This window comes from Apteryx rowi, unplaced genomic scaffold (genome assembly GCF_003343035.1).
Source record: "Apteryx rowi isolate R43461 unplaced genomic scaffold, aptRow1 scaffold_6, whole genome shotgun sequence".
NCBI classification, from domain to species: Eukaryota; Metazoa; Chordata; class Aves; order Apterygiformes; family Apterygidae; genus Apteryx; species Apteryx rowi.
In genome coordinates, this window is record NW_020450871.1 from 6,136,722 (window position 1) to 6,162,148 (window position 25,427).

General features: G+C 35.9%; 1 protein-coding gene across 11 annotated transcripts in view; it reads right to left on the bottom strand.

The window, feature by feature from the left end:
* Nucleotides 1-25,427, bottom strand: part of TRRAP (transformation/transcription domain associated protein) — a 100,964-nt gene that overhangs the window by 41,284 nt on the left and 34,253 nt on the right. For 10 of the 11 annotated variants that reach the window (XM_026083040.1, XM_026083031.1, XM_026083029.1 and 7 more), the window contains exons 31-54: nucleotides 22,253-22,372; nucleotides 21,800-21,919; nucleotides 21,257-21,421; nucleotides 20,663-20,844; nucleotides 20,183-20,381; nucleotides 19,635-19,763; nucleotides 18,751-19,017; nucleotides 17,978-18,184; nucleotides 16,231-16,389; nucleotides 16,013-16,147; nucleotides 15,700-15,810; nucleotides 14,267-14,413; nucleotides 11,411-11,624; nucleotides 10,562-10,687; nucleotides 8,533-8,679; nucleotides 7,234-7,436; nucleotides 6,368-6,489; nucleotides 5,288-5,501; nucleotides 4,122-4,301; nucleotides 3,579-3,725; nucleotides 2,375-2,494; nucleotides 1,808-2,095; nucleotides 815-952; nucleotides 322-434 (exon numbers count right to left, since the gene is read on the bottom strand). In XM_026083040.1, the coding sequence (XP_025938825.1) occupies nucleotides 322-434; nucleotides 815-952; nucleotides 1,808-2,095; nucleotides 2,375-2,494; nucleotides 3,579-3,725; nucleotides 4,122-4,301; nucleotides 5,288-5,501; nucleotides 6,368-6,489; nucleotides 7,234-7,436; nucleotides 8,533-8,679; nucleotides 10,562-10,687; nucleotides 11,411-11,624; nucleotides 14,267-14,413; nucleotides 15,700-15,810; nucleotides 16,013-16,147; nucleotides 16,231-16,389; nucleotides 17,978-18,184; nucleotides 18,751-19,017; nucleotides 19,635-19,763; nucleotides 20,183-20,381; nucleotides 20,663-20,844; nucleotides 21,257-21,421; nucleotides 21,800-21,919; nucleotides 22,253-22,372 (3,953 nt within the window). The remainder of the gene's footprint in view (nucleotides 1-321; nucleotides 435-814; nucleotides 953-1,807; nucleotides 2,096-2,374; nucleotides 2,495-3,578; nucleotides 3,726-4,121; nucleotides 4,302-5,287; nucleotides 5,502-6,367; nucleotides 6,490-7,233; nucleotides 7,437-8,532; nucleotides 8,680-10,561; nucleotides 10,688-11,410; nucleotides 11,625-14,266; nucleotides 14,414-15,699; nucleotides 15,811-16,012; nucleotides 16,148-16,230; nucleotides 16,390-17,977; nucleotides 18,185-18,750; nucleotides 19,018-19,634; nucleotides 19,764-20,182; nucleotides 20,382-20,662; nucleotides 20,845-21,256; nucleotides 21,422-21,799; nucleotides 21,920-22,252; nucleotides 22,373-25,427) is intronic. The other variant, XM_026083034.1, reaches the window with a different exon arrangement.

A 25,427-nucleotide genomic window follows, 5' to 3' on the forward strand; every position in this document is an offset into this window, starting at 1 on the left:
TTTTTTTTTTTTTTTAATTTATTAGCAGCTATAATACAGAAATCTATGAAAAGGGAAGAGCTGCATTTGGCGTCTCCCGGAACACCCATTATAAATAAGAAAAACAAATTCTAGCTCAGTCTGTCTCGACCATTAGCAAATTACATTTTCACAATGCTTCAGATATATCAGTTCCGAGGGTCCGTTAAGGGAGTGACAATATAGCTTGCTTGATTCCCTCAAGTTTCCCCTGTATATTAAAAGTCCTGAGCTAGGTTTATTCTAGTAGCTGATGTTTTAAACCAGCAGGGTATTTTACTGCAACAGCTTTTAAAGTCTTACCGAATCCAATGGTCTTCCCAGAGCTGATACTCAGGAAAGATGGAAGGGGAAGCATTGTTCCGTTCATGTTCTTTTTTAGCCTTTTCCATTGCTTTTTCATAAGTTTCTTGTGCCTAAATAAAATTCAAATAGTGTTATTTTTGCATCTGCTACATATATGTGAACTCAACATTCTATTCTTTAAAAGAGCGATAAAAAACTTTTATAATTGTAAGTTAAAAAGACATTCTGTGAAGTGACATTACTTGGCAATTTTACAAATGCGGTAAAGAACTGAGAGACTTCTGTCAGAAGAACTGCTCAAAAATCTTACTTTATCTTAAGGCTGTTTTACACAGCCTTAAACTATTACTTGAGTCAGAAGAGAAACTGTGGTATTTTCTACTTTAGAAGACTGAAGCCAATTATGAATACGCAGAATATTTTCTTACTGACCTGAATATTCAGCCTGGCAGTAGAACTACTCAGATTGTTTCTAATATCAAGTCTGTACCTGTTCAAAAAAGCCATGCTGTTCATAGGCAATAGCTGTTGCTGTCTCTGGGAATTTGCAGCGTTTCTGCCATAGTCCAGCCCACATATCCTCCTCTTGTAACAAAGAGTAGAGCTCAGCAAGGGAATCCAGTATTTCCTAGAATGGTAACCACACATATTCCTCTGCAGTCAAAGTGTCATTAAAAAAGCACAGCGGAGAGCAAAACCACATCTTCTGCACTGAGGCAAGTTCAGAAAGACAGGAAAATAAACGTGTATTCTATAAGCACATTTTAAAGATTTAGAAGTTAAGCAATAAATAACGACCAAGTACCAAGAGTAACACTGCACCAGATGAGAAAAAGAAACCTATGATTTTTGTGTTGATTCTGGTTTGTCCTCCCTAATATATCAGATCAAATCATAGAAAACAAAATTACTTAACAACACAACTCAGCTTTCAATGCAGAAAGAATATGTAACGTTTAACTTCCTCAGCTGATCACAAACACACCAGGGCTGATCATAAATACCTTTTAGACTACTAAACACAACAACACCTGCTTAACTCAGTTTTGGTTAGCCAACAATTCTTCAAGATCATATACCAACAAACTTGATTTGTTAGGGAAAGCATACTTCCTTTGAGAGAAACAAAGACAGTACAGACTTTCATTTGCGGTTTAAAATTAGGAACAGAAATGGCTTGATTTGGTTTTACAGTGCTGCAGAGAATTGGTGTCAAAAACAGATTGAAAAGAGAGAAAAATATGAAAGTATCAGTGACAGGTAAAAGAGAGGCGTGAAAAGTAGGTAAGACAGAAAGTGATGTTTTAAGTTTCTGTATTCACAAACATGCAAGGACAGGAATTTCTTCGGTGAATTCAAAATGAGCTCAACTTTAACAAATCCCCAAAAACAAAGGCTGAGGAAGCAGTACTATTGTACTACATTGCTACTGTGTTTCTCTCTCCCCATTTCATAAGGTATTTCAATAAACATAACACCGTACCTGTTGAGGAGGAGTTATGCTTTCCTGCTCGTAGAATTCTGTTGTCTGTTTAGGCTTGATTTGTAGGCTCAGTCCTTTTTCAAAGGCTTGATGCTCCAACATCAGCGTAGAACGGAACCAGAGATTGTGAGTTTTACCCAAGTATTTCAGGACACAAGGTCTAATGGGAATGGGAGGAACACACTGCGACATTGCTTCCACAAAGCAATTCAGGGCACTCGGCTGGCAGTCTCGCTGGACTTGATGGCTACCACTGCACAAGAAAGGGCTTATTTCACCTGCTAAAGCCTGAAAGAAAAGCATAAAGATAGTTACCTGTTCACTCAGATTCTAAAATATTGCTAATACAGTATATATCACAGCACAATCATTTGATAAGGGTAATTCTCTTAATAAATTGAAGGGCACTATTTCTTTCAAAAGATGTATGCATGGAGATACATGCCATTCAACAGTCAAAAAGATGGCAAACTTTGAGAAGTGAACAAATTTTTTATCACACAGTTACAATTTACAAAAAAGCAGTCATTAACAAAGAAAAATTTACTAAGAGAGAGAGATTCTTACATGTTGCTGTCTGTCAGACAAGATTTTCCATAATCGTGAAAAAAGCTGGATCCAAGTCTTCTCTGCTAACGGTGTAGAAATATGACATAATTGAACAAAGGCACTCAGCAATGCTCCAGTCTAGAAACAAAAAAAGAGATGTATATAAATGGGAAAAGTATAATTTATACTGTGGAAGAACAGTTCATCACTAATACAGCTGTTTAAGCAGTAATGTTAATGTCTTTTCCTACTAGCATGTCATAAATACATTTTTTTTAGCAATGAAAACTACTGTGAAATGAATTTAATCCTATTTCCATGTTGATGGAGACTCTGATTCACTACTGTAACTGTTAAAAAAAAAAAAAAAAGAGAGAGAGAGAGAGAGAGAGAAAGGAAAGAAGTTGATAACTACTTGGTAGTAAGACTGAACAATCAAGTTAATTAGATAGAGCTGTTATTATTTTTAGAATTATTTTCAAAATAGCTTTCAGCTAACATTATCTTCTTAGAAATTATTTAAACACAGGATGCTGATATGATATTGATTCTGTGCCCTGTCTTTGCCATCACTATTTTCTTAAACAGTTTCCTTTAAGGTTAAAATGCACTTACAGTAGAAAATACCTGTCAAAACTTAAGTTAAAAAATTATTGATGTTATGATTACAACTATACTGCTCCACACAAGAAACAAAAATTAATGCCAGCAAGAATGACAGAAGTTTCCACATGCAAAAGCACTTGGAAATCCACAGTAGTTTTCAAATGCCTACATAACAAAACAATTCGTACACAGCCTTCATTCTAAATACTGAATTAAAGAGTACTCACTTGGCCTTAATTTGGCTTAACTTGTTATTTAGAATTTAACTACTGCTTATTTCAATTTAAGACTATTCAGAAGCCAAGGTAGCCAGCAACTGCAGCAGCAGTGACTGCCATAAGATCGACTACTATTAGAAGAAAGATGTCCTCCAAGCAAAACACATCAAAAACAATCTCATCAATTTTTAAGCTCCACTGTTCACAAACGCTTTGGAAAGTTTGGGAGAATATTTTTCCCACTAAGTAATGGAGAAGTGGATGTACTGAGGTGGAGGATGAAAACGTAAGAGAGAGCTCCAGTAAAAAGAAAAAGAAAAAACTGGAAAAAAGAAAGTGTCAGTTTGAAGATTTCAGTATTAAAATGAATTGCCAGGAAATCAATGATCTGTATCAACCTTCACTTCCCGAAGAGAATCAAGAAATTTGTCATGCCGGTTGGTGAGCATGTGCAGCTGATTGCCAATGTCCTTCTCGGAGAGTTCCTTCGTTTTCGGGGTGCTCGTCTGGTCTCCCGGAGCCAGTTCAATGTCAATTTCAACATCCTAAACAACAGCAAACAAGTTCAGCACGCAGATATTTAAGTACATTTATTCTATTTGCATACAAATAAATAATTTAAAAAAAATTAAGTCAATTTATTTTGGGTCTCAGTATTTCTTTCTGTTAGTTCTTCAGGTTCAGAAGTGGAACTTCTAGAGCTCTATAGTACAGAAAGGACTAAATAGGGAATGAATGCAAGTTCTGAGAATCCAACACATGGTTAAAATGCAATGTTATTAACAGTGATACAAACTCTTTCAATAAACAAACACAAGGTATGCTGAACCACCTCTCCACATCATCTTCAAGGCATAGCCTCCAAACTCATTTGATGAGAAAATAGGAAAGACATTTTCATCCAAAAGATTTCTCTTTCTACAGTATTTTCTGAAAGTTACCTCTTCTTTGGATTCACTGTTTTCCCTTTCTCGAGGCTCCTGTTTGACATGGGTTACCATAGCAAACGCCGCTCTATCATGACTGTCAGCAAGGTTGATAACATTAGTGATAGAAGGCAGCATAGCACCCTGACAACTCGTCCCAATGGTAGTATTTCTCTCGCACACTGCCAACAGGAGCTAGATATTAAAAAACAAGAAGAGTTTTTAAATACATGTTTTACTGTAGTATTTCTAAAAAGACATACCTATAGTTTAAGTTTACCAACAGGAGAAAAAATTATACTAACATGGCTAAGGTATATTCGTCACCTTTATTTAATAAGCGTTAATAAATTTTCATCTTTACCTGATCACATTTTGTCATCATTTTGAAGTCTGTAACTATACTTTCAAGATTGTCTTTCAAGTCTCTCCTGAAAATGCACAATGAATAGGGATCTTCTATGCCTAAACTCTGTATTTCATACTTTTTAATATATATATTTAGTGTCCTCAATCAGTTGAATATACAAAATCTCACCATTAAAATGAAAGTCCTACCAAAAAGGATAGGGAGAATTAAAGCTCTTCCTTATCTCTCTGCAAGGAGCTCCAATACTTTCAAGAGCACAAAGCTATCCCCCTAGTTATTAAAAACATGCATTTAAAGTACATAAATTGTTTAAAAAAAGAAAAAGTTAGATCTATCTTTTCTTAAATAAACCAACCAAAAATGAGATTTCATTTCAATGCAATCTCACCTAACACTTATCATACCATCAGTGCAGACATACAATTCTTAAAGGTTTTCTGAATTCATTTACTGTAATAATTCTTGATTTTTTTTTCTAATCACCATCGTTTATAAGACATGGGCTTTCCTAAGATGTATTAACGTATTCATTAAGCTTTTCCTGGAGGAAATAGATTGTAAAGATTGATATCAAATCCACAAAGATTTATTTTCCAAGCATCAGCTTCTTATGGTTTAAAACGCTCTGTATTTATTTTGAAGTGCCATGGGAAGTATCTGAAGCAGCAAACTTGATATTTTTAGTTATGATACAGAAAATACATACTCCAAGACACACACTGCATAACACTTGCACACAGCCAAGAAGAATGGGGAATAAATCATATTTCTAGAATTATAATTGCATTTCTGATAAGAGTAATTTCCCTACCTCGATGCACTGTTTGATCCAAAAGTGATTTCCCATCGCTTCCCAGTTTTGAGAACAGGTCACATAAAGTAGGCGCTCATAAACACGACGTTTCATAGAGTTGTCAAAGACCTCAAAAAATTTGGCTCGTATGAGTGGCTGAGCGCAACGCAGACCCGACAGAAATGCAGGCTCAAGTTTTGCAGTGAGTTCACTACCAGAAAGATTCTCATCCCTAAAATGAATAGAGAAATAACGACATAGATATTAGAAGCCATCTAGTCTTTGTGTACAAAACACTGAAATCAAGGGAGGTGGTATTTTGAGGGAGCTCTAGTACATCCAGGTGCGTCATTTTGAGAGAAACGGCAAATAAAATATTGCTGCTTGGTAGAAAACTGCCTTAGAGCTATCACAAATTTGTTAAATTAGGACAAAACCTCATCCCAATTGTGAAACAAAATCAATTTCAGCCACAACTGTATCCCTGTTTGAAATGCCACGGTAACCTTCATTGATGAAAACTGCTGAGTGTTATGTCCACTCCAGGGCTTTGCCCAGTTAACCAGCAAACAGAACGGCAGCAGTAGCTGAAAATAATATGAATCATTAGCACAAAATAACACACCTGACATTTTTGATAAGGGAACTATTTTAGTTATTTTATCACGTTACAAAACCTGCCAGTTGAGCTAACAAAGTAACTCTCCTCAAATTATGTTTTGCAACCGATTTTCAAGAAGCAATCTTTACACCATATGGATGAAAGTAGAGAGAGATTTTAGCCACCATCACAGTATCTAAAATATGATCAACTATTAAGACGCCCTGGTACCTTGGGAGAGTGGGAGATTAGGGCGAAGGGATATTTTCGCAGAGCCAAAAAGCAAATCCTTTTAAAGGGACTTCTATTTTCACATTGTATCTTCAGATATAGTAAATATATACTGTGGTTTCAACGAAATTAACAGATTCTGGGTTTTAGAGGGAAAAAAAATATTTAATTCAGAACTAAAAAGATTGATGTCATGTTATAAAGGTCATATATAGTACAAATTATGAACCAATAAACTGCAATAAATGATTAATTGCTATAATTACCTATAGACATAGTTAACAAGGTCTAAGAACTGGGCATTTAATTCAAGGTCCTCTGGAAAACGCTTTTCAATGTAAGTCATCATTTTCACTAGTAAAATGGACTTCTCTCGGAGAGTAGGTGTCTGTGTTAAAAGAAGACATGATTAATTTTGTCAATTCATCTTAAAGCACACAGAGAACTGGTACATTCAAAGAATGTCTCAGCCATCCTCTATACCACTTTTTCACTCCTGAAGTATTGAAAAATAGCTTGGTGGAAGGTCACAGTTCTTAAGAAGAAAAATAACTCAAGCATTTACACTTCTAATATACAGCTACAGAAATTTAAAATCATGACTAATAATGAATTTAAATTGCTTAATGATTGCAGAAGTCTAATGTATATTAAAAAAAAGTAGGTCCTTCATATATTAAAAAAAAAAAAGTAGGTCCTTTTATATAGCACTAGATTGTCACGTACTCAGCTCTGATACAAAATACTGTAAATTAAGGAGGCTGCACAATGTTACAGGAATAATATGATTTAAACCAGCATTAGTCACTCTCCTCCTGAAGAAACTCTCTATCCAAGTTAACATATACAGAGTGAAATTTATTTTATAACTTTTATTTTAAAGCAAGTACTAGGCAAAACAGCCTTTGAGATCAAACAAGTAATATAAACCTACAAATTGCTAAGCATCTTCAACTCCAGTTACTTTCACAGGGGATGCAAAATATTCAAAACCTTACAAATGGCATCTAAACTTATATACCACATCCTTGCAAACCTCATTATCAAAAGCTGACAAATTATAATAGTGGCTTGGCTTGTATTTATTTAGTATTTGAATGCAATAATGATTTTATTTATCTTCTCAATTTACCTGATTAGCTGCCATTGGGGAATTGTTTTTCACCCACTCCTCCACTATTTTTACCACTGCACGAAGAATTTTGGCATCAGTAGATTTTTCAATGAGAGATGTTAGAATAGCTTGTATAAAATTTTTCCTCATTTCCATGCTCATCACAGCCAGGCGAGTTTTCACCAGATCCAAGCTTAGCATTACCAGTTCACTTGTACCTGCTACAGATAAAAACAAACAAACAAAAAACACACTTTATAAACACCTATAAAATGCCTGATGGAATAATTTTCAAGATAAACCACTGAAATTTTACAAACAGCAGTAATAAAAAAATGTTACATGGAAAAAAAATCCCTATAGAAAAAAATACTTTCAGAATTACTGCCTTTCAATCTTAAACAACTGGGACAGAGACCTTCCAAAAAAGCCCCAAAACAAAAAACAAAGTCCATTCAGAATCCTATAAGGAAGCCTTTGAGGTTTCCTTTTAGTAAAGCTTTAGTAAAAGGCCATTACAGAACACCAATACTAACAAATTGCAACTCAACTTATGAAAGAAGAAATATCTTATGATGCAGATATTTTACTATTCAATTTTGTTCATTTGCTGACTTGCTTATCTGTCAAGTTTAATAATTTCCAATTGTTTCTCAGCGTTAGTAAAGTTTGCTAGGCTCTAATCTACCTAATTGAAATATGGGCTGGAAATCTAAGATCAGTAGCATTTCTTTCAAAATATTTTCTTCAGTAGCTTATTCATTAATGAAGTACAGTGCTCTTTAGCAGCACTGAATTTTCTTCTAGGAAGATATCTGAATTTTTCAGTGACTCATGACCTAATTCGTTTGACGACAGAATTCTACCGACTGAAAAAGATGCTATTTTAAGATAAAAACCAATGCATCAGGTCCGACAAGTTAATTTCACAAGCAGTTGCTCTTCTATTATCGTATAGGAAGGAGTAAAAAAGACAAAAGTTAAAAAAAAAGTCAACCCCCTTCCCCCAACACTATAAACTCTTGAAGGATTTCAGTATTTCTATATATGCTGTAGCTCAGCAAGTATTCACTAACTATTCACTAAAATGCTTGGGTTAATACTGAAATTCATATATTAAGCAGGTATTGGGAACTCCAAGTGCATTTTTATCCTTCAATACTTCAGTAATATTACTAATACTGAACTAATTTTCAATATTTAGTAATGCCTACAGAACTCTATGAAATCATTTTAATCCCTTTGGACTGAAGGGAGTTTAATACACAATTACAAGACTTTTAACCATTAACATCATTAGGCTATATAATGTAATACCTGTATTTGCTTCTGCCGTTCCGGCTGTCGCCTGGGGATTTAAGTGTTCCCTGACCATCTTCTGCAGGGATCGCATAAAAACCGAAATCAATCTGTCAATGTAGCTGGGGTTGTTACTGCATGCAGACTTTAGAATCATTAAAGTACCTGCAGATAGAAACAATACTTAACATAGCAAAACTTTTATTGAGCATAATAAGAGAGAGGATTTCCATGCAGATGTTCTTGTTCTGTGAAAGAACACAGGAAACTACTCTAGCCACACAGAGGATTTTGTCCTGCCCTGAAAGAAGCATGGGACTACCCAAGTTAAAGACTTGAAATCTGGATAGATTTGAAGAAAAGACTAAAAAACTAATACCGTGTAGTATTTTTCTTTATATATTAGTTGAAACTTTGGGAAATTCTGCATATAAATGTATGATTTGAAGAGGAAGGAGGTAAGAAAGAGATGGACTGAGAGCAGATATTTCTCCAAGACATTAAAAAAAGAACAAAAATATATTTAATCAGGCAAAATTAAACTACTGCTACATTTGCATAGATATTTTAGCAGTAAAAATTGAACTTTTACATGAATAGTCCAGCTTTTAGTAATGTAAAAATAAAAACATTGCACAATCTTGGTTTTCTAATCTAGAAACTTTCTAGAGAGATTCATAAAGCAGTTACTGTAGATTGAAAATGGCAACACTACTGAAACAGCCAGCTTATGCCTGTGTAATGCCTACAAGATCATAGTCCAAATTACACAGCTGTTACCAATGCCTATCCAGTATGAACTTATTCATATTCGTGCAAACCAATAATTTTAACAGTACCTACCTTTTAAAATACTTGCTCTTTAAAAGTACATTCTGTCAAAATATACCCTCTAAAAACCCACAACTATCCCTTTCTTTACTGCAACTTCATAATTAAACAAAAATATTTATAGAATTACACTTCGCTCATTGAATGATTGCTTTGAAAGTTTTGATTTCTTTTCCTGCTCAGACACGCATGAAACTTGGCACACAAAGTTCAGCCTCTTAAACACCAAATTAGTAAGATTTGCCCCACCTAAAAGAAACAACACAGTCTAACCTTCAGGTGAACTCTGGAGAAAAGGCAAGAGAAAAGGCTCCTGGCTAGTTTGCTGCACAGCACATCCTGACACCTGACAGATAGGCAATTCCCAAAGTGAAATTACAACTACCTACACAGATCACGGATATGATAGATAGAACAGTGAGAGACATTTGCCATTTAAATCAGCAAGCTTTCCAAAATTGTACAATTTCAGGTCTGCTTTACCAACACAACCAGTTCTGGGCCAACTTTTGTATTATTCCAATATATCTCTGCCATTGTCATGTGTAGCTTGAGCTTCCTACCAGTTAAATAATTATGAATAACATAAGAAAAGAAAAACATTTCAGCTCTTCAGAATGGTGCATACTAAAAATTCAGATTTGCTCATTCAACAGAAAAACCTAGTATTCTTGTGATTCCTCATTTAGTGAGAATTCAAAATCTATAAATGAATAAATAAATCATCCAACATAATTTAAATCCGCTGATAAATGAGGCTTTAAAAGCAACTGAAAACAAAAGTATGAGGCAATGGCAAGTAAGAATCTTTACAGAGATTCCTTGAAATATTCTATCATATCTCAGAATAGTAACCACAGGATTTTGGCTGTTCAATACAACAAGGTTCCAGCAATTTTTACTTTATATTTTGGTTTATCTGAATGCTGCATCTTTTTCCTATGCACTCTGAATACAGAAGGCTTCTATCTAGCAAAGCAGCAGGTCTCCACTTCCAAGAAGCGCTTCCATGGCAGCTGCCAGGAGAGGACAGAACACAATGAACCACCGTCCTGTTCTTCCCAGCAAACAGATGCCCAAGTTCACATCTCGAGCTGGACTCCAAACACTTCCCACAGCTTCTTCTGCATGATTATCAGATCTCCACTTCCTTATGGAAAATAAAGCTAACGGCCACGATCATACTAATTAACTACCAGAAATGTGGGAAACTTACCAAAGAGCTGGGAAGGGTTTGCATTAGTGGCTTTTTCATAATTAGTAAGTCCTTCATAAATAACCTTTCCAACTGCAGCATAAAGGCACTCCAGCTCTTCATACTTCGAAGCTACACTTGAGGTACCTGCAGAGTTGACAGTTATATTTACTTTTTGTAATATTAGCCACAGAACAGGCAAGGAACAATTCCACTGTGCACATCCAGTCACCCATACCATCAGTGGAACTTTATCTTGGTAATAAACCATAAAACGGTAGCACAGATAGATCCCTCAGTTACAAAACCTATTTATTATACAATCAGTGTGTCTTCCATATTAGAGTACCACTACCTCTAAATAACTCGTTTTGTTAAGAATCCTTAGATCACTGAGGTTTTTCTAAGGAAATAATTATCTAAATTAGTTTATATCACAACATGGCAGAAAATAACTGTCAGTTGTTCCATATTACCTACCGTCTTTTTTTTTTTTTTAACATCCAATCTCCCTTCCTTGTTTTAGCAAAACAGCAAAGCTTAACAACTAAGAAATTGTATTTCTAAAGGAGAAAAATTACAATTGCAAAATACATTAAATTTATAGCATGCATTTCTTGAACCAAAGTTATGACAGCTACAGGTTATTAAGTTTTTATGTCAGTGGATAATGATGTATTCCAAATGATTACTCATTTCAGCTTTTCTTTTTTTTAAACAGAGGTTGAAAGTGCAAGCTAAAATGGATCATTAAATGCAGAAATCATAAAACAGAATATTAGCACATTCCAAAAATTTTCATCACCCTGCCCTTAATCACTTAAGGTATGCAGCAATAAAGGATAAAAGGAGGGAGGAAATATCACATACTTGGTTCTGTAGGAAAAATACCCATCAAGCGAGAAAGCAAACTATGGACTGCTCTCAAAACCTTGGTGTTTCCACAAGTCATGCAAGCTGCTACGCCTCGTTGCAGGGGTTTGAAGCTACTGAGGATTGCAGGGGGCTGCAGTATGGTTAACAGGAAACTCAGGACCTCTAAGCCAGTGCAAATGTTGGCAAAGTTGGCCTGGTTGGGCTGTTCCTAAAGAGAACATATACAATGAAGCAGTGAGTTGGCAGAAAAAATACAAGTATTAAACAGTTCAGTAAGTCCACATCAAATCTGTTGAAAACCTGTAATAAGATTGAGGTTTCTATATTAGGGATGTTTTACATCAATCTTTTTAGATAAGTCATGCAATATAAAACTGTAAAATACATGGCTCTACAAAGTCTTCAATCACAAAACTCTTACTTCAGCATTTACGAGTATGTTTTTTCTGATGCTTTTTGTGGTCCTCAGTTTAGAAACTTGCCTGACATCTTGCTGGTTAGAAATGCTTTTAACAGAAGTTTATGTTTTATCTACCTGTCAACATCTTTCAGAGATAAAGTGAAGGGCTAAGACAACATAGTCTAAGATAAGTTAGGGCTTGATGGACAGAAAAAGGGATAATTGAAACTAAAGGGAAAAAATAAAAAGAAACGAAAATATTCCTAGCCCTTTCATTGTAAACCTACAAAATGATCATTTATATAGTAAATTAGTCTGTTTGCTGCAGAAGTCTTAGTCTTGTTTCTGAACCTCTTTTATAATTCATGCTACATAGCATAAACTTAAGATACAAAATTCCTATTTCAAAGAGTTTATGTCCCTGTGGTGTGTAAACATCAAGCACATCGCCTTCCTCAGGGTTGAGGGGTAGCGTAATGGCTGTTTTGGGGTGGAGGAAGGAAGAGTGGAGTGTGTTAGGTTTAGATTTTGGATCTTCCTTAGATGCAGTTCACTTTGATCACCTTACCCAAACCCTTTATTTACAAAACAAAACTGAGCAAGGAGAAAATTCATCAAAATTTGAAAAAGTGAATTTTCTTGTAATCTTGGACATATTTTAAAGCTCCCAGAAGTAAGATATATTACTGCTTTATTCAAAGAGGAGCAAAAAAAAAAAAAAAAAAAGTGACATTAAGAGAGCTCCTAAAAATTTAACACAATAAGAATCACTAGTCTACTAAATAGCATGATGCAAATAAAACAGGTGTAGAAAAAACATCATATTATACAGCAAAAAGCATACAGATAGCACACAGGTGCTATACAGCTAAAACAAAATAGGTTGTATCATCAAATGCCGGAAGCTAGCCTTTGAGTGATCTTCAGAATTACCATAATGTAATCACAAAACTAGCAACCAGTAAAATAATCTACTTATGTTTGCAGGAAGTTTTATAACACCTTCAAAAAAACAGCAGGCCATCCAAACAAGCAAACTACAACTTATTTCAAAAATCGAAGTAATACTGGAAGTTAATCCACCTGCTCCTAACCCCACTTTAATATCCGCAGGTACTGCAGCGATACAAATTACAGAACTGATTCAATTCACGCACTTCACATAGTCTATGTATTTCACTACATAGCAGAAAAGATTAAGACTGTAAAAATTAATATCTAGATTAAAATTTTGTCCAACTGGTTTCGTCCCCGGGACACCCAACCCAGGTTACGGCACCAGCAGGAGGCCTGGAGCCTCCTAGCCCGTGTCCCTGGCTGGCACCCTCCCGCTGAAGCTGGCCTTTGGTTTTTCATGCAAGTTCTCTCCTGGGGAAGGCAGGGAGAGGAAGAGGTAGGGACAGTATTGTAATAACCTTTTGCTCCAAATTCTGCAAAAGGAGGCAGCTTTTCCACAAGAAAACAATTAATTCCCCCACAGTTCTAATGGCAATTTTTATGAAACCCGCAGAAATGTAGAGACTAAGAAATCCTGGATTTTAACTGAAAATATAAGCTAAACATATTTTAATGGTAGTAAACACAAAGTTTCCAAATCCCACCTCTCTGATCCTTCCTCATGACCTCTTTTGCCTTCTGCACCCTCTAGCCTTGCCTCCTCCCCGGGCCCAGCCCTGTGACCACAGATCCATAATTACTACGCTCCAAGCCCTAGTCCTGCCTCCTCATTTCTCTCCTTGGCAGAGAAGCAGCCTGCTGCTCTTCTGCTGTGCCGCCCGGGCTTCAGCAAAGGCAGCGTAAGAGCAAAGAGCTACAGCCTCTGGCCTCTGAATTCAACCTGCTGAAGCTCCAGATGTCACAAGAAATGATTGCTCTAGCCACACAGCCACAGACAGGACAAATGGCATCTTCAGAGAAATCAGCTGTTAAACTAATGTCCTCGCTCAGCAAACACATCAGATTTTCAGAACCTGCTTTTTTATTTGCATCTATCAAGTGCAGCCTAAGAAATTAAAATTTACTTTAAAGATACCAGATAATAGAATGATTACAGACATTCAATTTGAAAACTCTTAACATTCATGGCCAAGTGTCTATTCTCGGTCACCGGCTTTCCCCTACTCCTCTTGGGAGTACAAAGCCACAAATGATTAGTAAAACACATTCCATCAATCTAGTTCCAGATTTTCCAAGAAATGGCAGTGAATGAAATTAGTAATTAAATGGCTTGACATTTTATTTCAATTTCAAAACTAAGCTATGTTATAAATTCAATCTAAAAACTAAAGTTGAAATCCACACAGTAGAAACAAAAATGAATGTTTACTACACACACTAGTCAAGAAATATTTAATTGTGAAAAACACCTTAAACACTTTACTTCACAAGTATTCAAACCAACATTTGTGCTAAAGAATCCTGAAGCCCTACAAGACTAGAAAGTTACCTACCACAGTCATTAGTAGCTTATCAAACCACTGCAGTTTGAGTTCTGATTTTGGCCACATGTCTGGTCGTAAAGCTGTTTTCAGGAGGTTGACACAGCGGCGAGACAACAACTCCCCAGGAGATCCAGCCGTGTTTGAGTTGTCATTTACCTAGCAATTAATCAGAGTAACAAAATGACATCTTTTTGTAATCAACTCATTAATTTTTTATGCATTCCAAGCAAGCGTCTAATTTCTCATTTCTGAAATGGATGAGCTTAAATAATTATATCAGTAAAGTCACACAGTATTTTACTGCATAAAAAGGTGACAAATAATAGTAAACTTCAAAACTTGTGTCTAAACTGTTAGTTAAATATTTGAAATCACCCAGAGATATATAAAAAAGTTTAATCTGATGCATCGTTACAACTCTGGACATACTCAAGTCTGATTAATCTTTTCTGTTTGCAAAGTATCCATAAACATACGTAGTTCTTTACTCAATCCATATTTATTCTTCGAGGACATGTCTATTCTGTGCAAGGGACTGTGGTGTGTGAAACCCCATGTTACTTGCCAACAGAGCCTGCTGGAAAAACATAAGCCACAGAATTTGTAACTTTGAGCTATACCCTGCTAATTTCCTCCACTTTGGAAAAGTTAATTCTTAAAATATTGGCAAAAAGCTTTAGATTTACAGATTACATGAAAGGAAGGAATTCCATGTATTTGATGTTGAAACTACAGTTACAAAGATTATCCTTAGATATATTTTGATATAGTATTTTTCTATTATTATCACTAAATGTTCTTCAGTTCTTGGGTACAATAGAACAAACCTATATTGTAGCATCAAGCAAATACATCTATGAATTAAAAAGAATATTTATGGAAACGTCTTGAAGTCTGCCTGGTTCCAGCCAAATTCTACTAGTCAAGTTTATTTCAATCATGTCACTCCTCACATACCACTTTGTAGTACTTCATAGTACATAGTACCTCCCCCACCACCACCCCAAAAGCAAAAGAATGAACAAAATGCTAGGTGAGTGATCAACAGCACAGTAAAATATAGACTACTTCAATTTCAAAATCTGTATTACAATCATTTGCATTTATGGTTGATTTTCAAAGCTCATGCTCCTTGCATCAAGCCACAAACATACAATGCCATGTAGGCGACTAAAGCATGCTTCTCACATGAATATCCATCATTTGTGAAATGAAAAATTTGCAGAAAATGGTTACAAAATTCAAAATTTTCCTTGATTAAAATAAAAATATTTTACTTTTTGTGCAATTTCATATTAAATTTTCTAGCCTTCCAGCAGAAGAAAGCAAATATATAAACAGTAGAGTAATTCCAGCATGAAAGCACTCTTATGAAGAGAGGCTTTTGTAGTTTTGGCTACTAATGCTATACCAGTATTTGCATATCAGAATAAGTATACTACCTGGCAAGCAATCCTAATCAGGAAGTTGACCACTGTATCCGTATGCTGCTTGTCAATTGGCTTGGAAAGAAGGGCATCAGCTCCTGGCAATGACTGGCTACGTCCAAACACCTGCATGTATACAAAACACAAAACCCATAACCAACGTTGTGAGAAGGGCAACAACAAGCAGAAAACAGTTAAAATATTTTCTAAGAGTGCAAATTTGAATTCAAGGAGTTACAAGCTGTGTGGAAAAACAAGTAAACTAAATTGCTTAGTCAATGCAGGTTATAACTTCAGAGTCTCTGAACAAAACCTGAACTTTTCTTACAGCACTTATTGCTCCAGTAGCTGTCCTGAATCGTTTCACTTCTTGGCCAGAATCAACGGACAATCCTCTTTTAACAGCCGATGAGGTAGAACTTGCTCCTTCTCCGCTTGCACTTGGATCCATATCTGAATCTGGCTGAAATATCAGCAATGTGCATGTTAAAAAAGCATTTAACAGTATAACAGTTCATTCTTTACCAGTTTATTTAGACTTCCTACCTGCTGGTCTTTAATTCTTTGCAATTCCCATTTAATAACTACTTCAGCAAGATCCACAGCTAATTTTCTTTGCTCAATCGTAACACTGGGAGTGAAGCCCAGTCTCTGCATGGCACTAACCATATGCTGAACCAAGTGATGTCTCACTGGATAATAAACCTGAAAAGATGGTTTCACAACTGTGTTAGCCAAAGCCAATAACACTCTATAAAAAAAATACATTATTGAAATAAAGTTAAAGCAAAGTAGTAAATAGTCTTTAATCCTAAAGTGTGCTAAATCTGTACCATGTTCACTGTTTTGCAATTAGGAAAAATAGTTGGTACTTTGAAAATAAAATTTTGGCTACAATTTTCAGTAGTAACTACTGGTTTCATGTGCCCAAATGAAGATTTTTTTTGCAGATATATGATTTTTTTCAAGGACCAGTCATTCCCATTTTTTGGTAATGCTTTTAGAATACTACAATTCACATTTGAAAATACTCAGATATTTTTTTCTATATTTTCTTCCTAAAAGGTGACTTTTTTTTAAATAAAAATCTTAACATACTTTAAAGTCAAGAAGAAAATAAAATTCATATGAAAGAAAGCTACCTAGAACTTTGGGGCATATTTTGCTAATGATTTTATTTTGTATTTTCAAAAATGTTCCTATTTTGAAATTTTTCAGTATTCCCCAATCTGTTTAATGTTTCCCAACATACATCAGCTGGAGATAAAAAATTCCATAGTTAACCCCACAGAATGCACAAAGTCGAACAAACAACTCAAGAACTACTGGAAGATGTTATTGGAGGCTGAGGACGAAGAGAGTTTTTTTAAAAAATAACTTAAAGAACCTTCACAACTCTGTTAATGAGCACTGTTAACGAGCATGCACTGAATTAGTCTTGCAGAGTTTCATCTGACCTCTCAAGTTCCAAGTTCGGTCACTATAAAACTAAACAAGCAGAAATGCAATGGAATGGCAAACTCAAAGTCACAACTGTGACAAGGGGAAAAACAAACAGCGTGTGCTTAGGGAAGCTATACTGCAGCAAGACAGTATTCTACTCGAGACTTTTAGCAATCAAAATAACAATAAAGCTCATTCTTCCACTACTTAAGGAAAAGTCTTGTGTCTAAGCTTAAACAAGTTAAATAAGATCTTTCTAAACTAAATTAAGCATTCCAATTTTCAAAAAACAATGTATATATTACTTGCTTGACCCAAAGCCAGTCTGAAGAAACATACCTATCAACTCTTCTGTATTGCAACGAGCCACCCCCAGCTTCAGTCCTTAACTTCACACTGCTCCACTAGTACCCAAGCAGCTACCAATTACACAGTTGTGTTCCACATGCAAGCTCATTTTTAGGCTTATTTGGGGTAAGGCCAGGCTGATCTTTCACTTAAATTGAATTGACATTTCAAAAACGTGCTCTTTGGGGAGCTTGTTTGGCAGCTTACAAAGCCATACCAAGACAGCTTGTACAAATACCAAAGTGATACAAAAGACATTTGAACAAAAAGGGGACTGACAAACAACGTAATCAAAACTGAGAAAAAAAAGAATACTTCAGAATTTGTCATATAACATTGTTCGTAATAGGCATTTTCAGTTTTAATCAAATGCATTTGCAGACAGCTGATGCCTTTTGAAACTAAGCCATATAATCAGGATTATATTATTTTTTAATTACACTGCACTTTACCTCCTTAATACTTATGATACAGTGACTACCAGAATAAATGGTACAAGTACCTTGAAATGTTGTACTATCAAGTGCAAAATGTGCACTAATTGTGGAACTGTATGACCCTCTTCTACAATGATTTTTCGTGTCCAGTGAGTCAGCATCTGATGTCCATCCTCCATGCGAGCAGGCACAGCTGGAGTCAGAATAGCCATTGCTTGCCTGACGATAGCTCGAGCCTCCATGGCATGAGCTTTTAGAAGACTGTGAAAAACCTAAGAGGAAATGTTTCTGATCAACCTTACATATATTTACAAAAATAAAGCATTTATAAAAAGAAGAAACTACACCATATGTCTTCTTCTAAACAACATAATTTTTTTCTAAAGACTCACAGTTTGGTATATGTACAATGATATTTTGTTGAACATATGCTTCCATCTCCTTTACCTCCCTTTTTCTTTGTTCTTCTCCACTGACCAAATTGAAGTTTTCCTTTGGTCCCCACTCCCTATCTCAGGTGAAATATCTGTCTCTCTTAAATGAAGAAACATTGCCAAATCCGTTAATTCAACAAAAGACTACTTTTTATTGTCCCCTTCCTCTCTCTTTATTCACCTGGCTTCAAACTTCTTTCTATATTCTCCTATCCCCAAAGAAATCCATATTAATTTTAAACTTGTTGCTTCTGCACTTGCTTGTTGAGTACAAGTTTACTTATTCCTTATATACCAAGTATCCAAAAATACTCTACACCCCCTACTCTGCATTATAAAATAAAAGAAACTACAAAACTTATCAGCATTCCTTAGGTGTATGAATACAAGCAAACTGTCAATACCTGCAGCACGATCTTCTTATGTATGGCAAATTTTGCAATGATGTGTGCTAAAAGCAAATGGCCACTGTATTTGCATGCTGGGTCCACACATGCCTTCGACAGGAGGCATGGCCAAGCAAAAGTCATCAGGCGTCGGAGTTTGCTGTTGCGGTTTTTGTTATTGTCATGAATGTGATGTGGCGCGTGCTCAACCAGAAGCGTGGCAAACTGCAAGAGATATATCCTCAGAGAATCCAGCATGTCTGCCTGTTTTTCTGGATCAAGTACCTAGTCCCAGGGATGACGAAAGGGGAAAATAGGAGGAAAAAAAAATTATCATCCATAAGAACAGTCAGGGGTTTTTTATTTTTTAATTTTGGGGGGTTTTTTGTTTTTTTGTTTTAAGACTAATACTTAAAACCACTTTTTCAGTTCAGGTCAAGATCCATAAAACCACCTCCTGAGGTGAGAACATTTTAATAACCAACACATCTAGGAACTTCCAAAGAGCCAACCTAAAAAAAACCTCATCTGCAACAACATCCATTTTATAATTGCCGACTGGTTCAAGGAAATCCAAATAAGCTACAAAGATAATCATGTTCAATCATAGAAAACTTTGCTTATTGAAAGGCTGGGATTACAACCATATAGGCTCCAATTCTAAAGAAAGAAATTCAAATCCCAGGAATATCACAAGTAAATTGAGTGTTGTAGTCTAATCCTACTGATGATTGATGGATCTCACAACAGTTTGAAGTTTTATGATATGATTTCATAGTACTGATCATAATACATTGAAATTGCAAAAGTAACTCAAATCAGGATTCAAAAGCCAAATGAGAGGAACAATTTTCAATTTCACCTTAATTTTCAAATGCTTTAACATAAACAAGTATTGTTACCTTTGTTATAAAAACACTAGTGATGCTTTCTGGATTATCTCCTTCTGGGTTTGGGGGTCCCAAAAGCTGTTCGCCTTCTCCCTTTTCAAAACTGTGCAAGAAAGCAGGATTCAGGATATGCTGCAACACCTACAGAACAGAAACACAAGACAGTTATACTAGACTACTGCATTCTCTAAATGACAGTCACCATTCAACTTATTTTGCATGCAAACCTGCATGTTAGACACGTTCATTCGGTTCCAAAAAGAAGCTACAGGTAAAACCTTAAGAAACAGATATACACAGATCTTCCCCCCACCCCTCTTTCCCCCTTCCAAGGGCAAAGATTCTTAGAAAGAGTAAACTAAAAGAGCCAGTGTTGAAAGCAAGATGAATTGCTGTCTCTGTTTATTATTGCTCTTCCTCAGGTATGATATTTTCACTTAAATGGCTCTGCCAATTATCAAACTCATTGACATTCAGGTAAGTGAGTTTTGCTGCCCTAGTTCCCAAGAAGAAAATTAAACTTAAATACCAGACTACTTTGATTTAATCACTTTAGTTACCTTGGCTTTGAGCTCATCTCCAAAGTTTGGGTCATTGAAGTCTACAAACCGGAAGAACAAAGCCCGTTTTTGGGATATACTGTAGTTTTTGGGGATCTCTTCTTCCATGTATTCCTTCAAGAAAGTCATATTGCAGAGAAAACGACCCGTAAAAGCCCGAAGCAACTGGAAGAGCAACTCTATATCGCCATAATTCCTTCTGTAAAAACACACAAAAACCTTCTGTGAAAAACCATCTATCGAACTACTACACTTGTAATTTGATAAAGAAACTAATATTGGCTTAACAAGCAGACAGTCAACAGGAGGCAGTGCAAAAGGTATGGTTTTAGAGCTAATGGCAATATTACGAAATACCTTAGATTAAACCTTATCTTCAATAACTGCAGTCCCTTTTTAGTACATCTTTATATCTTAATAATACTTTCAAAATAACTTTAAAAAGTACATGAGCTATAGAAAATAAATGGTTCTACATACTTGCAGTAATTCAATAAGCAATATGCCAATAGCTTAGGCTCTTTCCAATTTGTTGCAGCCATATTCTCCTTACGATGTCTCTCCTGAAAAGCTTCGCTCACCCATACACGTTTCAACTGATTCACCAAGGAATGCTGATTTGCTAACCAACATTCATCATTCTTAACAATAATACTTATGATCTGTCAAAAGCAAAACAAGACAAATGCACTGTCAACATGCAACAGATCTGTCAGTAGCAACAATGATAAAAAAGCATCTGTTTCAAGTCGATTTCAGGTTCTAAAATCATCCAAAGAAAAGTCAAACAAAAACTAGTTTAGAATGATTTTAAAAGGAGCTTTTAAAAGAAAGCTTCCCTTGCTATCAGTTTACTTCTTGAACCTTAGTCGATTTTAAAAAAAGTACAGTTCATTGGATTCTCTTTTTCTTTCCTAGCATAAAACGCTGACTACATACATACTATATTCTACAAGTATTTTTCTATGAGCTATAATGCAAAAAAATACATACACACCTGAAAGCACATACACCCAACCAATTCTAAAGAAATTTTAACTATCCATGCAAAGACAAAAAAGAAAAATTGAATACCTTGATAGCCTGAAACTGAAGATCAAGACGCATTGTAGTAGTGCTTGGAGAACCAGGTCTAACGGCTGCTTGGGTACCAACAGGTAACAGTAGAGTAATAAATCGGTTTGGATTAGCTGCCAGTACATCTCGCAGAGGTTTGGCATCTTTATGCTTTAAGAAACTCTGAAGAAGGGGAAGAAATAATTTTAATAATAACTTTTAAAAGCAAATCATATAAGGCTGTTTCATCCTGTAGTTTTTATATTCATCACCGTAGCTGTATAGGTTATATGTTATTTATTTATATATAAAAGTAGCCTATACAACTTCAGTGATAATCCTACATAATCTGGAAAGGCATGAAATCTGTTCAGGAAAAACAAATACAAAACATGGAACAGGCACCCTGCAGTCAGAATAAGGCTATGATTAAGGACTGTAAGGTCGTATGGGAGGAAAAACAAACAAACAAAGATAGAAAAAAAGTAAATCAAAAACTTCTGATTCATCAGATTTGTGAAGATTTAGGTTTTTACTTCTTCCCTTTCCCACACAGCTTACCATAAACATTCTGCTCCACTGTGGATCATTTAAAGTGGCTTCCATCATGAACAGTTCAACAGTCTGGGATGGATGACGTGTCAGAAATTTTATCAGTGGTTCCCTGAACGGACTGCCAGCCTGAAAGATTCAAAATGCTTAAATGAAAAATGCACAGTGTTGAGTGTTTTTTTATTTGTCTATTAATTTACTAGCACTCAGAAAAGTACTTAATTTGGCATTTACGCAGATACTAAATGTTTAGAACTTCCATGCTGAGAATTTATTGACAATTTTAACAATTGCTTTTAGAAGCCTGATAAAGCGTTAATTCTGCCTAAGAGGTTTGGAGAGGATTGTTTTTTAAAACCAACTTTTATATCAAACATTCCTGTACCAGCATGTCAAAAATTCAAAATATACTTAAAAATATTAGAAAGCAAAAGAATTATCAATGTTAATTTCCACTTTTACCTCAATCAACATTGCTCGTTCTGTTTTCATCACAACTTCCAGCAGAGGTTTAACCAAAGTCTGCGGGGCGGCTGGGATCAGATGAAATAAATTTATGATTGCTGAACAAATCTTCATTTCCTACAGGTAAAAAGAAACATGAGCAATTTAATATTGCCAGCAAAATATATGAACATAGTATCCCCTCTCCTACCATTTTCTTTTCCTCTCTATATTGGCATAGCCGGCAACCAAGAGCAAGGGGTTAACATCTACTTACCATGATGCACGGAGTAAATTTGTCTTGTGGAATTTGTCTCTCCTTCCCCCGCTTGTAATGCCATGCTTTTATTTTATTTACTGTGTCAGGATAGTGGTATTTTACGGGCAGAGGTGGGCTCTGCACCCTGGCAAGGGTGCCGAGGGGAGTCACGGGGCGCTCCCTGCCGCATCGACGGGCCGGAGCTCCCTTTTGAAGTCATCTCCTGCAAACAGCCCGTGACCACCGGCTGGTGGCGAAGCACCGGGCACACAGCGCTCTCCCAGCACTGCTCTAGAGACCTTGCAAACAGCTGGCTACTTTAAAGAAAGTTCTCCCCCCAGATATTAAATTCTTTCAAACATTTTTTTTTCTTTTATTGTGTAATTTTAAATGTGAACTATACTTCAGTTAACCAGACTGTGGGGTTTTTTTAGTAGAAAGACAGAAGAAAACAAACCAACCCACAACACCCTCAACATCCTTCTAAAACCTCATTTCTAATACACAGGATACAATGGAATATTTTCAAATGGATTGTGCTTCCTCAGCTGAATTTAGACAATAATTATTAAGCCCCACTCTTTTAATGTGATCTGCCTAGAGAGACCCCAAGGACTACTCTGTCCAATTGAAGTGCAGGACTGAGAACAACACACACAAAATCCATCAAGACATAAGTGCTTTCAAAAAAAAAAAAAAAAAAAAAAAAAAAAAAAAAAAAAACCAAAAAAAAAAAAAGTCTTTAAAAAAAAAAAAAAAAAAAGAAAAAAAAGAAAAAAAATTCCTGCTCTTCCTAGTACAAACATGCTTAACATCCTCAACAGCAACGTTATCAAAACACCTGTGCCACAGACAAACATGGGACAACGCACAGCACTGCACTCAAAGGCACAATGCACTCTGCCCAAAACACAACAATAAAACTAACAAGTCACAGTAAAAAACCAAAACACAACAACAAAGAACTTCCTGGTGCCTCCACTGAGTTTCTCACCTCTACCCCTTCCGCGGCAGGCTGAACCAAAACAGAAGGCACAGCATGAAAAGAAAAACCCCACAAAAACATGAAATAAATGAACACATCAGTATACGCTATTCTTCAGACTGCGGCCAGCACTGAAGTTAGGGCTGGATTTTCAGCGCAGGCTGAAGGAGTGGAGACACAACCATCTCCCACTCTCAAAATTGCTCTCCTAAGAATGGGGACAAAAAGCAGTCTTTTTTCTACCTGTACGTTGCTTATACATAGCTTCCCAAGTATTTGTGCAGAATAAAAAGATATTAGAAATGATTAAAACAGGGGAAACAATATTATATTATCTTCAAAGACAAAGCTGTCCAATATCGATTATGAGACCACTTCCAGTATTTGAACTACCAAGCTACAAAAGTCCTTCTTATAAATGCTAGTGGAGATTTTCCACTGAGGCACCACTGCTCATTAGAGTGAGAGGTCGTGGCTCCATCTGCTCAAAACTTATCTTTCCACTACTGAATATGACCTAAAAATAGGCCTTTAATTGGGGAGGTAGGGAAGAGAAGAAGGGATTTAAATCAAAGATTTAGATTATTGTGCCAATGAACTAAATCTTCATTTCTACCTAAAATACTATTTATTTGCTCATTTATTTAAATAGTCAAGGCAATTCAAGAACACACTAGGACTATTGCAAAATGATTTAGGTGAATCAAGCACTTAGTTGTTCTGGCATCAATATGGATCTTTACAAAAGTTGTTAATTATTATGCACCAGTTTTAACCGAGATGTCTGCAGTATTTACTTTGTTTAGAACTGCCGTTTCTTTACGTTAGGAAGCTCATTCTTTCGACATTTGGAGCACAGCGTGCTGCATTAAAAGGCCTTGCCGACTAGCCACTATGTGCGTGATGCCAAAGAACTGCATGACAACACTACCACCAAAGCAAGAGTGTTCAAAAATGGCACCTTCAAAATGTGCAGCTGAGAGAGATGAAAATCGTTTATGTCAAAAAATTTACAGTAATACTACTCTGTATTAATTCACCTAGCAAACATAAGGGTTTCCTGACCACTTCCATCCTCCGCTGAGCTTAACAGCGCCTAGATCAAACCACTCAGTCTGAATGACGCAACCCACTTGAGAAGCACTCCCCAACATTGCTTTTATGTGCACACGTGAGATTTGGGGATCTTCCTATGGTCAAGAAGAACCCAGAATAAGTGAAAGGCCAGCTACAACTAACTCTAACCACCAGTTTCACCATCCTAGTCTTTTCCACAGTTGGAAGATGTCATTACAATTACAGCACATTGCCAGCATGGACCTATGAACACAGACTGCCATAACCAGTGTATCTAAATCATACCGTCTGTGCCCTCCTTCAGTTTCCTATAGTTTTTATTTCTAAGAAAACTTTAAAGGAACGACAGGAAAAAAGAAGTAATATTTCAATCAGCTTTGTAGTCGCACAGTTCTGTTTGAAAGTGTTTCCACAGACTTCTCTCCTCCCTCAAGATTTGTCACTAGATTTGTTCTTATGTTTCCGATGCGTACCTCCCCCCAACACAGACTTTAAACCAACAATAAAAAAAGCACGTTTGGGAGACTAAACACAGAACTACATAGAAAACATTAACTATGACAGAAGACACTAAAAGCAAAAGAATTCACAATTAAATGTGATTCAGGCCTATGATTCAAGGACAACTAAAAACTGCTATAGTGGTGCCCCACTGTGGTTTGAAAGACTACTGCTATATAAAGATCTGCACAATAACTGTAATTTTTATGTTTGAGAAAAAGCAAATTCCAGAAGAATATGAAGGCCTTAAAACTACACTGACTTGAATAAAACATTAGTGTTTAACTGAAAAATGTGCAGACAGTAACCATTTCTAATTTTAAATATAAGAAACAAATTCTACTCCATTAGAGAATATCTAGGTCAAATAC